The 13,703-nt window shown below is 31.6% G+C and overlaps 1 protein-coding gene across 1 annotated transcript; it reads left to right on the forward strand.

Annotated features, from left to right (window-relative positions):
- The first annotated feature begins 6,405 nt into the window (after positions 1-6,405).
- LOC105669357 (farnesol dehydrogenase) lies at positions 6,406-13,128 on the forward strand. Its single transcript, XM_067352307.1, has 6 exons — positions 6,406-6,601; positions 10,642-10,955; positions 11,546-11,672; positions 11,852-12,005; positions 12,725-12,868; positions 12,945-13,128. The coding sequence occupies exons 2-6, from the start codon at positions 10,652-10,654 to the stop codon at positions 12,984-12,986; spliced, it is 771 nt and encodes a 256-aa protein (XP_067208408.1). The 5' UTR covers positions 6,406-6,601; positions 10,642-10,651; the 3' UTR covers positions 12,987-13,128.
- Positions 13,129-13,703: the final 575 nt, after the last annotated feature.

Raw genomic sequence — 13,703 nt, forward strand, 5'->3', positions numbered from 1 at the left:
ATATAATCATAAATATTATATTCATAAAAAGCTATGTTCACTGTAATATCTTTCGTGAAAGAAATTGTTATGATTTATCGAAGGTACAAAGAAAACGTGTGCACTCATTTGCGGTCAATCTAAGAGAGAGCTTTATTGTCGGAAACGGAAAACATACAAAAGCGCCATCGGATAGGCGTTTGCTTACTATTAGGCTACGGCGTGGGAAAAACAAATAAAAATCTTTTCGCAAGTCTTTCCAACAGAAATAAAAAATTCTGTTTGTAATATATTTTATGTATTATTTTAGTAATATTCATTGTTTTGTTTAATGTTATCAAGAGACACGGTAGTGTCTCGCGCCAAGTTCACGCGCAGCGCGCAACGCAGGCGCAAGACCGATAGCGCATACCCAAATTATATAAGAAAAGTATGCTAATTTTTACTGTAGGTGCTGTAGAAAAAAAGTTATAATAGTCCAAAGTCGAAATGTTGAAATAATTGTCGTTTTCCTAGGATGTTCCGCTAAAATGTCCAGTTTCCGATTTCTGACGTTAGGTGCGCTAATGGCGCTGAGAAGCCGCGCGGCGCGTGCTTACGATTTGACATTTTTACAAAACCTTTCAGAAAGTGTTAAAAATTTTAATACTCAGAACAAAAATATTAAATTTTGAGCTATTTAATTTTATTTATTTTAGACAAATCATACACTAAAGTCTCGAATCATGTGCTTTTTTGACAGAATGTATGATAAAATTAAAATTTATACAATCATACCATTTATCACTATGCCCCACATAGCAAAGATCTCCCCAGGACATCCCAATTTGATCGAAATGGTCCCAGTTTGATCCAGAGCAAAACGTTATCCGTAGGATTACCTGAGAATATCCCGTGTAGCATGTCCTGTGGATATCTTATGTACGATCTCCGCAGGACATCCCATTTTGATCAAAATGATCCGAACGATACAGATCGATAATAAATAGTTATTTGTAGGATTTCCTAAAGATATTTCTAGCACAAAAAATATACGTACATTAAAATTGCTGTTTCTTCAAATTTAGCAAAAGATTTCTTACATAAATATATTTTAGTAAGACATTTTTTTTGCTTAATTTGAACAGAGAACAAATTTAATTTTGTGTGCAAGCGTAGACACACATATAACATACAAATATAATTTTAATCCGTTTATTTGTTAAGATCAAAGTATAAGTATATATAGAGAAAATATTTATTTCTATTATATGACGATACTAGAACTTGGTCATGGAGTTTTTGGTTTGAGAAGCCAGTATATACAGTGATGGAAGAAAGTTCCGTAACGGCCAAATATCTTGGAAAATAATGATTATGGAAGAAAATGTTCAATACAAAAGTTTTAGTATATCAAATGGTCTATTACATGGTTATATTGAAATGACCTTCATGTGACCTTGAAGGACACCGCGAAGGTCAACTTTGTAATTTTAAATGGAAACTCCTATTTTCTATTACATATTCTTAAAGCTGGTGTCAAGACGTTTCCGAAACACTACAATGAAGTTATTTTTTATTAAATACTTTTCGAGTTATAAGGCTTGAAGGTGTTACAGCATTTTGACATAAAATACAAAATATCTTGTAAAACATTCAATTTTCAGGAATCTTACCTTAATACTTTTATGCATAAAATAATGAGACGAATCAATTGATATAAAGAAAACACATTGTTGCTTTTAAAAAAAAAATATGTAATTTGCAACATGCAGCTGCATATTTTTTTTTAAAAGCAACTATATGTTTTCTTTATATCAATTGATTTGTCTCATTATTTTATGCATAAAAGTATTAAGGTAAGATTCCCGAAAATTGAATGTTTTACAAGATATTTTGTATTTTATGTCAAAATGCTGTAACTTTCAAGTCTCATAACTCCAAAAGTACTTAATGAAAAATAACTTCATTATAGTGTTTTGAAGAGCTCTTGACACCAGCTATTAGATTTTGGAATCAAAAATAGGGTGTTCTATTTAAAAAACAAAGTTGACCTCTATATGACCTTGGCATGTACACCCTAGGTTAAATCAATGTCATCATCGGATGTCCCTCTCCAAACCCAACAACTTTTGTGGAGGTTATTTTCGGATTGGTGGCTCCCCTGACGAGATATTCAGGTGCGTAATTTAAAATGGGACACCCTGTATATATACAGGGTGGGCCATTTTAATCCATCCACGCAAATTTCTCCGTAAGTAAGCCAAATACAGAAAAATGTGTTTTTTTTTTATACCAATTGATTCGTCTCATTATTTTATGCATAAAAGTATTAAGGTAAGATTCCCGAAAATTGAATGTTTTACAAGATATTTTGTATTTTATGTCAAAATACTGTAATTTACAAGCCTCATAACTCGAAAAGTACTTAATGAAAAATAACTTTATTATAGTGCTTTGAAAAGCTCTTGACACCAGTTATTAGATTTTGGAATCAAAAATAGGGGTTTTTATTTAAAAAATTTGATTTGACCTTGAAATGACCTTAAAAATTGACTTCAAGATCAAAGTCACTAGCACAAATAGGTGACCCCCATTGTGCTGAACAACTTTTGTCTGAACCGTTTTTCTGTATTTGGCTTACTTACGGAGAAATTTGGGTGCATAGATTAAAATGGCCCACCCTGTATATGTATATATTACATATACTCTTACAAATGGTTACCTTCACAAATCTCCATAACTCAATGAAAAATAATCGTACAAAAATAAAAAAAAAATTATTTTGAAGGTGAAAGCTAGCGGCACAGGGTGGCGTGAGCGAAATCTTAAAAAAAAATTATTTTTAACGCAACAACGTATTAAATGTGATCAAAATAGACGTTTTTGGCCCATTTTACCCCATTTTACCCCATGGAAATGTGACGTTATAGGCAAATTCTGAATGCGGGATCGTTTTCAGTGACCAAAAATACGTCGGAAACCGTTGGTTTTTTTCGTAGGTCAAAATCGTGTTGAACTGTGTAATTGACGATTAATTGTCATCATGTAAGTTAACATGTAGTTTAGTGTAGCAGCGCCAAGTTTTTTGCATTTTTTAATAAATATTTTTTTATTTTAATTAAGTTTTTTATAACATATATAGTATATGTAATATATAGTATACATATATAGTATAGTATATGTAAGATATGAAAAAATATAGTATATAATATAGTTAATATAATAAATATAATAATAAAATAAGATTTTAATCTTATAGTTTATACAATTACTACATAACAGTTTTTTTTATAGTTGATAGCCTTTTTTGAAAGATTTTATATATATAACGGCTTTTTTAAAAAAATATTTTTTTAAATATATACGACAGCTTTTTTGAAAGGTTAATATATACGACAGCGTTATGTACAAGAGTTTTATAGAAGAGTTTCATAGAAATACTTTATAACTTTTTTCATAGTTCTTTAGTCCCACTTGGCGCCATTTCCTGATATATATTTTTTCCTGATTTATATTTTTTTGTAGAAAATATATATAATAGCTTTTTTTGAAAATTTTAATATACACAACAGCATTTTTTTTTAAGTTTTTAATATACAGGGTGTCCGGTAATTGCATAATCACCTCTAGAGTGTAAGTAGAACGGGTTAAACTGAGTAGAAGAGTCCTCTACTATTTTGCGATTTTCACAATAATTAATGAGGAATTAGTTAAAAAATATCTGCCAATTCGCGCGAGTTTAAGCGCGCGGCGGGAAGAGACCCTTGGCGGTAGAGCCCACTGTTATTTGGTTACTAGGCGCGCGATGAAGCGTTGGGAGGAGCGCTCTACAAATGTCAACGGCAACATACGAGCGATGCGTAACGCTAGATCCTTGCGTCCTAGCGACCACGTAACAGTGGGCTGTTTCTTCTTGCCGCGCGCTTAGACTCGTGCAAATTAGCCGATCTTCTTTAATTAATTTCTCATTAATTACACTAAGCTTCTGATTGGTTATGCAAATACATTTTCTGTACGATTGGTGCACACTTTCAAGGTTAACCAATCAATTTTGAATGGTTTTTAAAAGATACTAAACCATTGGCTTCTATCAATTTGTCCAATTCATGTTGGAATACGTAAGAATACGAGGCAAACTTGTTATGTAATTCTGAGATGTTATAAAAAAAACTTCCAAATGTTTTAGGAGCAATACGTGATAACACGATAAATTACAATAATATATCTCTTTCGCGTAATACAGCAAGAGTAGATAAATTTCTCGTTTCTTTTTAACATTCTACGAGAATCTCATAATCGATAACTCTCTGCTTGCATCACCAGTGTAGGTCACTGGCTAGGTTAAACTTCATTCTTCATCCTACGATCGGTACGGATTGTCGCGCGCATTACACTAGGTGAGCATTTTATATGCTCGCGAAACAATAGCCGGTTCTTTAGTGAATTGAGAGTTTTTTCTTGATTTATTCACATCTGTTCACATCTGAACCGCGGTTTTTTAATTTAACCCGCTCTGCCTGCACCCAAGAGGTGATTCAGTAATTACCGGACACCCTGTATACGATAGCTTTTTTTATAAGGTTTAATATGTACGACAGACAACTTTTTTTGATAATTAATGACGCGGAACTGTTCGCAAAAAATCCGTTATTTTTATTCTTCGCTTTTAGGTGTCCTTGGCTGTTACAAGGAAGGCCGGGCAAAAGAAATAAGAAACGTAATAAGAAACGTAAAACATGGAAGGACGACGGCGATGATCGAGATGTCCTCGGCGCTTCATAAAGTTATCTGTGTATGTGTTAAAGACTGATATTTAGGAATTTAAAATTAAAATATATGTAAATCATAGCGGGCATATTTTAAAACAAGTAAATTATGCTGGCCGTGTATTGCGTTCCTGTAGTAAAATATCAACAACGCGCGGTGGCGCGGATAGAGGCTGAGGCTGATCGTAAAAGTTTCTCGCATAACAGCACGTTTATCGACCAGAAAAATATGATTATAACAATTATAAATTATTTCATCATTTACGTATATCCTTTATTCACTGTATTCCGCGTACGCTATTATATTGTATTGCCTCTGAAACTTAAACTAGTGATGAATTTCTGAATTACAAGAGTTACTAAATATCGGGGAACAAATATTCTGATTTAACTTCTGTAAATGTATCCGTAAATATTTCTGACAGAATACACACTCGTCTTCTCTTCTCTACTGATATTTCCGTACAACAATTTCACTAACAATTGTTTCATCCCGATTGCTTGACATTTCTCTCTCTCTCTCTCTCTCTCTCTCTCTCTCCTCCCCCCCTCCTCTCTAGTCTTGGATTTTAATATGTCTCAGTGTATATTTTGAGTACATTTTCCATGAGTCTAAACAATTGGTAAATATACATGCATAATTCTTTAAGGATATCTCGTGTACACAACATTTTCTGCCCCTTTATTTATTGATTACAGATCTAAAAGTTAAATCTTTACTGTAAAAGGTTATGCATATCTTTTAATTAGATTCGACTATAAAATGAAAAATAAGAATAATTATTCATGCGGGATGCAGCTTGCTGATACTTGCAAATTCAATATATTCAGTATAATTGCGTAATTTGTATGCATTGTGTTTCTGTTTAATGATGCGGTATGCCTATTTTTAAAAAACAAAGAAACCAATACACAGAAATTATAATAATTCTGTAATAGCTGATTTGAAAATGATAATGTAACTTTTGTACAACAAACTAAGGAAATATTTTTTTTCCAAATTTATTTAACACAAACTAAAGCCTGTATTAGACTATGCAACTTGTTGCAGCAATTCGCAAGCAATCTAATAAATTACTAATGCTGTGTGTTGAATGGTGTATTTTAAGCTGTTATCGTGAAAGCATTTCTTATCATCACGCTCAAAATTTTCTTGTACTGCGCTCTCAAACATCTTCTGCAAATGTTACGAAGAATTTTTTATTGCAGTTTCAGCAAGTTCACGAGTTTATTGTCAATAAATCAAATTAAACGCTCGTTAAAACAGTGTCTTAAATTGTGATTTACAACAATGGTCACAAGTTCGGATGGTTTTCTTCTTGTTCGAGTCCAAATTCATAGCCAGTCCATATACATGTGCGTGTATTATTCTTCTTGCTCAGTCGAAGTCGATAGATAATACCCGGACAAATCAAAGTTTCTATTGGTTGCCTCACGCGTAAACACCCCACGGAAATATTATATTTCTACATATATATTTCTCTTTGAGTAGCAAGTACTTATAATTATAATACTGTAGTTTACAAATGTCGTAGTTTACACATTTGTCCAGATATGCATGCATACGTTTTTGTTATCACTTGTTCTTTAACATACTTTTCTTGTTCCCACTCCGAGCGAAAAAACAAATTAGTTCATATAACCATCAGTTTATATCGTTACAATAATTGCTTGTTATACTATCGTGTTACGTCTACTAGCAACGCAGTTTGTACTGAACCATCGGTGCGATGTGTTTGCCTTGAACCACTGCTCATCCAATTGTAGCAGTTACGCAGTTAAACATTTTCTCAAGTGTGTTTTATAATAAATTATCTTCTTTGGTGGCAACGAAGAAAAGAACAGCAAGCAAAAGAGAGAAGATATACACACAAGTACGTATTACTGTTGATATTGTTAATTGAAATGCCATTTCCACAAATTTACTGCTGAATTTAATGTCAACTGCGATCGAAGTTCTCTTAAGTTAGCAGGACCAAATCAGCCAAATAGAATGCTACTTAGTGGATTATTTACAAAATAGCACTTATACAAAATAAGTACTATTTTGTACCATTAAAATTAATTTTGTATTCATGCAACTTAAGAAAAAAAAAAACGTAGTGCTGGTAATTTAATATAAAGCTAGCAGAATAAATAACATAAAAAACAGAAAATAAAAGTAGATACAATTACTGAAGTTGTATTAATTTGTATCACCTAAAAATGTTTGTACTAAATGCGTAATTATTATGATTCTATTATGAGTCATTGAAAGATTAATTGTTGGGATCCTTTTCTTATCACACAAACTTCTTATTTATTCTTATATATATTAAGAATAATATACATGTTTTACACCTCTTTACTCTCTTAACTTCCAAAAAGAACACAGAACAGAATATTATGTAAGATAGGATACTCGCTACGCTCTTCCTCGCTTAAGATCCTAATAGATGGCGTCCCATCATCTATTTCCTTAATATAAATGTACATACTCATATTTCAACACGTCTCCTTACATTTATATTAACTTCCTTTTATAATATCAAATTACTTAATGTTTAACATACTTCTAAACTTTTCAAATTTGTCTTTACTCAATGGCTTAGTAAGTAAATCAGCAATATTTTGTTCAGTATCGACTTTTACAACATCAATAACACCTTTCATATAATTTTCATTCACAAAATGATAATGAACTTCTATAAATTTAGAATTCTTTGTGAAGTTTCCATATTTTGCAATACTTAATGCTCCTGAATTATCCTCAAATATTTTAATAGGCTTTTCAATATAAAAGTCAAAATTCTCTAAAATATCTTTTATGAATTTTATCTCGCTTACAGCCTCTGATAACGCTACATATTCAGCAGAAGTAGAAGACTTTGTTACACTTCCTTGTTTTCGAGATTTCCAAAATATTACATTACCAAAAAGCCTTACTATATAACCTGTCGTCGATTTTCTGTCTTCACTATCACCTGCCCAGTCTGCGTCTACATAACAATCAAGAATCTCTGTATTTGTATTTCTCTTATAAATTAACTTTAAGTCTTTTGTTAAGTATAAATATTTTAACACTCTCAACGCATACTTGTAATGAGTTACATTATAACAATTCTGAAATCTACTTAAATAGTTAACGCTAAAACTTATGTCGGGCCTGGTTCCTGAACTGATATATAAAAGTGCTCCAATTATATTTCTATATTGTATATCATTAGATACAACATCTTCTCGTTCTAATTTTAAGTTAGTTTCCATCGGTGTTTTATATAACTTTGAATTTTCGATTTGGTATTTTCTAGCTAGTGATTCAATATAAGATTTCTGATCTAGAGTCATAACATTTCTTTCATAATCATACTCAATGTTAATTCCTAGATAGTGTTTAACTTCACCCATATCTTTCATTCTAAATCTGTTTGACAACAATTTCTTAATTTCAACTATTTTCTTTTTGTTTTCACAGCAGATCAATAAATCATCGACAAATATAATCAAATATATTATATCATCGTCACTAGTTAACACATATAAACAATAGTCATATTTACTACGCTTAAATCCTAGTTTCTTTAAAAATTCATCAAAACACTCATACCATGCTCTCGGATTTTCTCGCAAACCATACAGCGCTTTTTCCAGTTTACAAACTTTGTTTAAACCATTTTCATAACCTCTTGGTTGTTTAACATAAATTTCTGATAAAACTTTACTATTTAAAAATGCTGTTTTTACATCCATTTGTTCTATAATTAAACCCTTTTGGCAACAATATGACAATAAAATTTTTAGTGTTTGCATTTTAGCCACTGGTGAATAAATATCATCTACTACTTCCTTTTGTTGAAAACCTCTTACAACCAATCTAGCTTTAAAATTATTTTCGGATTTCTTTGTATATACTCATTTTACATCTAAGACTTTCTTATTCTTTGGCTGATCGACTAAATTCCAAGTTTTATTTTTACTTAGACAATTAAACTCTTTATTCATTGCTTGCTTCCAAAATTCAGATTCATCACAATTCATTGCCTCCTCAAAATTATTCGGGCTATCTGCACTACAATAATTAATATAGATACAGTTATTGTAAACATAGTTTTCATCATACCTAGTGGGCATTTTCTTTTTTCTACTTGACTTCCTTAATCCTTGAACCTGATCATCATTTTGTTTTTGCCCTGCATCCGACTCATTTCCATCTTTGTTTAATTTTAATTCCTGTTCATCCGTTTCTGAACAATCTTCTAAATTTTTATCACCTGTTACAGAATCACTTGAATTTTCACATTCATCAAGACCTATACATCTTATATCATTTTCTACTATATCTACATGTCTAGCAACCACAATTCTATTATTAATTAAAACTCTATACCCAACTTCATTATAGCCTAACAGAATTCCCAAGTCAGCTTTTCTATCCCATTTTGAAATTCTATTTTGTTCTGGTACACGTACAAAGACCCTACTACCATACATACGAAGATATTTTGCACTCGGTTTCTTACCGAACAATATTTCATAAGGTGTCTTTCTTTCTATAGTATTAGCTAGTGTTCTATTTTTGAGATAAGCTGCTGCTAAAACTGCCTCTGGCCAGAATCTGACATTTACTTTTGCTTCTGCTAATAAACATCTGGCTATGTCCATAATTGATCTATTATATCTTTCGGATGTTCCATTTAATTCATGTACATACGGTGGACACTTATCTATAAAAATTCTCTGACTAGCTGATAAATATTTCTATTTAAATATTCTTTCCCATTATCACATCTCAGTTTTTTTTATAGTTTTCCCAGTTTTATTTTCTACCTCATTTATGTATTCTATTAAACACTTATAAACTTCATCTTTGGATTTTATTGCAAAAACTTTGGCTGCTTTACTGTAATCATCAATAAAAGTAATAAAGTATTTTTCACCATTCATACCTAGATTTCTATGAGGTCCATTTAAATCAGTATGAACAATTTCTAAAATTTCTTTGGCTCGAGTTCTATTATTCTCGAAAGGCAAATTATGCATCTTGTTTTCTATACATATTTTGCATTTCATATATTCAGTGCCTATCTCACTAGGTATACCATCTAACAGTTGATTTTTGCATAAAGTAGTTAAATAATTAAAATTTACATGGCCTAATATACGATGCCATTTTTCTTTTATACTTATGTTACCGACTTTATTATGACTGCTCATTACGTTAACCTCTGATTCATTACACGGGAAACTTGTCATTTTGTATAACCTACCTTCCTTCCATGCTATTACTCATATTTCAACAGTCATATTTTAGAAGAACATGGACAAAAGTATTAAAATATAACTGTATCTACTTTTATTTTTTTTTTTTTTATTTTTTTTATTCTGCTAGCTTTATATTAACGGGACCAGTTTTCTTGGTATAGGAGGGATTTTTTCTTGGTATAAAATAATACAAAATAAATAGTATAAATAATTCAATAAATGCCATTCAATTCTATTGATTTAAATCGTAAATAATCTGAGAAAAAAAGATCTTGTTCTTGAGGGTTGTTGAAATGGGAGTTATTTTTAGATAATAGATATTTTAAATTTGTTTTAAGTGATACAAATTAATACCTACAAAGTCAATACTAATTGCTTCCGTTTTTGTTTTCTTTTTTTCTTTTGATCTTCCTAGCTTGATATTAAGTTAGTAGCCACGATTTTTTTTTTTAAATGACACGGGGTACAACGTTATTTTTAGTGGTTCAAAATAGTACAAAATAAGTACTAAATAATCCACTACGTCGCATTCGATTTTGTTGATTTGATTCTGCTAGCTTGAGAGAGTTGATTGTAGACGTAGAAAACGTAATTATGAACGTCTGCTTAAAATTATTTTTCGGATCGGTAGTTATTAGTGGCATGTCAACTGCGAACTGTGTCATATTTGTAGGTAGGTAATTATGGATCGTTGGCTTGGCAAAACTGCGGTTGTTACTGGCGCTGGATCCGGTATGGGCAAAGCAATTACACATGCTCTTCTGCGAAACGGAGTGAACGTGACTGCTTTGGATATCGAGAAAGAAAGATTGGCGAAGCTTGATGAAGAATGTAAACGAGATCGTACTTTGGCTAAGCTACATTCCATATGCTGCGATGTAAGTATCGAGAATGAGATTGATAAGGCATTCTCGACGATTGAGTCATTGGGCGGTGTGGACATCATGATCAATTGTGCTGGCGTCTGTTATTATACGCGCATAATTGGTACGTCACGTCTGTACTAAATAAGTATTATATTTATACGCTTTTATCTACAACGAGCATATAATCTTTTTTCCGCAATTAATTGTAGAACTTTTTCGATAAACAAAATGTTAGCAATATAGGCAGATCGACAACCAATTTGATCAAATTCGTCTTATCAAACCACATTTAACTATCTGAGATAACAAACGATATATATTTTATCTCAGAATCAATCACGCAATGAATCGGTTTGAAGATAATTTGTAATGATGTATAAATTATATGTTTATGCACGAGATAACTATCATTTTAAAAAATAAGAGCATACAATGACACGTATTAATATGATATATACATTTTTGTACGTTTATTGTTTCGGATTTTGGAAAAATTTTTGAATTAAAATCTCATGTGATTCAGTTTCTAATCCAGTTTTAAGCGGAGTGTTATTAAAATCGCTCAAACACACAGTAGTCACTTAACGTGGAAGATAAATACAATGTACAGTTCGCAATGACAACTGTGTATTTTTATCAATAGTGAAAAGCTTCAATTTTCTTTTGTTGTTGTTAACACATTTTAAAGAATTCCATAAATTACACTTGCAGATAGTCAAAGGAAAACATTTGAAAAGCTGCTAAATATTAATGTGCTCACATATGCTGTGTGTATGAATAAGGCCGTGAATTCGATGCGGCAGCGAAATGTCGAAGGGCATATTTTCAATGTCAACAGGTATTAATTATTTAAATCGTTTGCTAATAATAGCTTCATTGCCGAGTTCCACGAAAACTTTTCGAATAAATAAATTATTTCCGAAACAAGCGTTTTTTTCTATACTAAAGAGAAAAGAGAGAAATATTTTTAAAAGATAATTAAATGAGCAATTTGACGTAGACAGTTTTAATGTGCAGTGTTCTAGCTCACAATATTCCTATGAAAGGTTTATCAGATAAAGATGGTTACAATGGATTTAATATTTATTGTGCCACTAAGCACGCCTCTCGCGTTTTGACTACCGCAGTACGACAAGAGATAGCAACCGTTCAAGCTCCTATTCGAGTTACAGTAAGTTGCGATCATTTAAATCCATTTTCATTTTTTACCTGATTTGCTACAGTTATAAACAATAAGAATTTATTATAATTATTATCAATAATAAATGCATATTCAGCAGACCTCCGTATAACACGGGTTTGTGTAACACGGATTCGTATAGCACGATAGAACATTGTGACAGTGCTCTTATAACACGGTAAAACAGATTCGTATAACACGGAAAAAAAAGTTTACATTTTCACATTCGAATTTCTCTGTATAAATTCTACATCTTTAATATTTATTTTACATTCTTTATAATAAACCCTTACATCTTTTATAAATATGCATTTTTATATGCATACATAATCCATATATTGCACATCCGCAAGAAAAGTGACATAAGTTAAAAAAACAAAATTGTTTATTTACACGGATTTACGCGGAAAGTATTTGAATTCAACTTCTATCACTTTTCTTGATTGAAGGTCGATATATTTAAAACACAATCCGCACATAAAACGAAATTCGAAAAATTTCGACACTTTTTTTGCAAGTTACGATATGTATAACCTGTGTGACTCGTATAACATGGTTTTATAACATATCCCCCGTGTTATACGGGGGTCTACTGTACATATATTATTCTATCTAGATAATACAATTTAATTTATACGTGTGTATTTATAATTATGCGTGATATATAACAAAAATTAATGATTTCTACTTTTAATTGTTTGTCTTTTCAGAGTATTAGCCCTGGTTTAGTAAAAACTAATATAACTCAGCATGCGAAAGAACTGTATGATTTGTTCGATAAAATGAAATGTATTGAACCAGAAGATGTGGCGAATGCGCTCATTTATGTTCTTGGAACACGACCGGAAGTTCAGGTTCAAATTATTAATACATTTTCTTTCTATAATATAAAAGTATAGGAAAATTATTGTGCACGTTGTTTAATTTCAGATTACGGAGCTTACCATCCAACCTACCTTGGAAGCAATATGAACATTTTCAGCAAGATGCTTATCTTAGCGCATCAACAACTTTATGAAAAACTTACGTCAATAATGGAATAAGAAACTTGGGATTGTAAATTAAGTTTACGCATATGTTTTGGATTGCATGGAAATAAAATTTATATATCTAATTTGCTAATATTATTTATATTCCTCTTAAGGGGGAAATCTCATTTTTCTGGTCAAAAAAATCGATTATTTTTTTAACGGAATCTTTTAGTTTAAGACAGGGCTCGGAATTATTTTATCTTTTCGGCCGATTCTCGTGGTACACGCCTCCTTTCCTCTCCTTACCGCGCGCGCGGCAGCCGCTAGAGCTAATGCCGCCGAGCGTTAGGAGCGGCGCTATCCGATAAATGTTAGGTTCTTCTCCCTTGATCATTAAAAGTTAAAAAAATTTATTAAAAATATTTTTCTTATTTTTAAATTTATTGTGTAAAAATATTTCAATAGATTTCCACGTTACCTATGCGGTATTATTGCTATTGAGGAAAACAATATTTTTAATAAATTTTTTTAACATTAATCGGATAGCGTCGCTCCTAACGCTCGGCGGCGCTGGCCCTAGCGGCTGTTGCACGCGCGGTAAGGAGAGGAAAGAAGGCGTATACCACGAGAATCGGCCGAAAAGATGAAATAATTCCGAGCCTTGGTTTAAGAGGATGCTGGAGTTACCGGCCGGACATTATATTTTTTCGAACAAGAA

The sequence above is a fragment of the Linepithema humile genome, chromosome 3 (assembly GCF_040581485.1).
Source record: "Linepithema humile isolate Giens D197 chromosome 3, Lhum_UNIL_v1.0, whole genome shotgun sequence".
NCBI classification, from domain to species: Eukaryota; Metazoa; Arthropoda; class Insecta; order Hymenoptera; family Formicidae; genus Linepithema; species Linepithema humile.

What these genes read in the sequence shown, in the direction of transcription:
- LOC105669357 (XM_067352307.1), top strand. Translation starts at nt 10,652, where the DNA reads ATGGATCGTTGGCTTGGCAAAACTGCGGTTGTTACTGGCGCTGGATCC. An exon ending in TTATTATACGCGCATAATTG is followed by an intron (nt 10,956 to 11,545) that starts GTACGTCACGTC and finishes TTACACTTGCAG; the next exon opens with ATAGTCAAAGGAAAACATTT. An exon ending in GAACACGACCGGAAGTTCAG is followed by an intron (nt 12,869 to 12,944) that starts GTTCAAATTATT and finishes GTTTAATTTCAG; the next exon opens with ATTACGGAGCTTACCATCCA.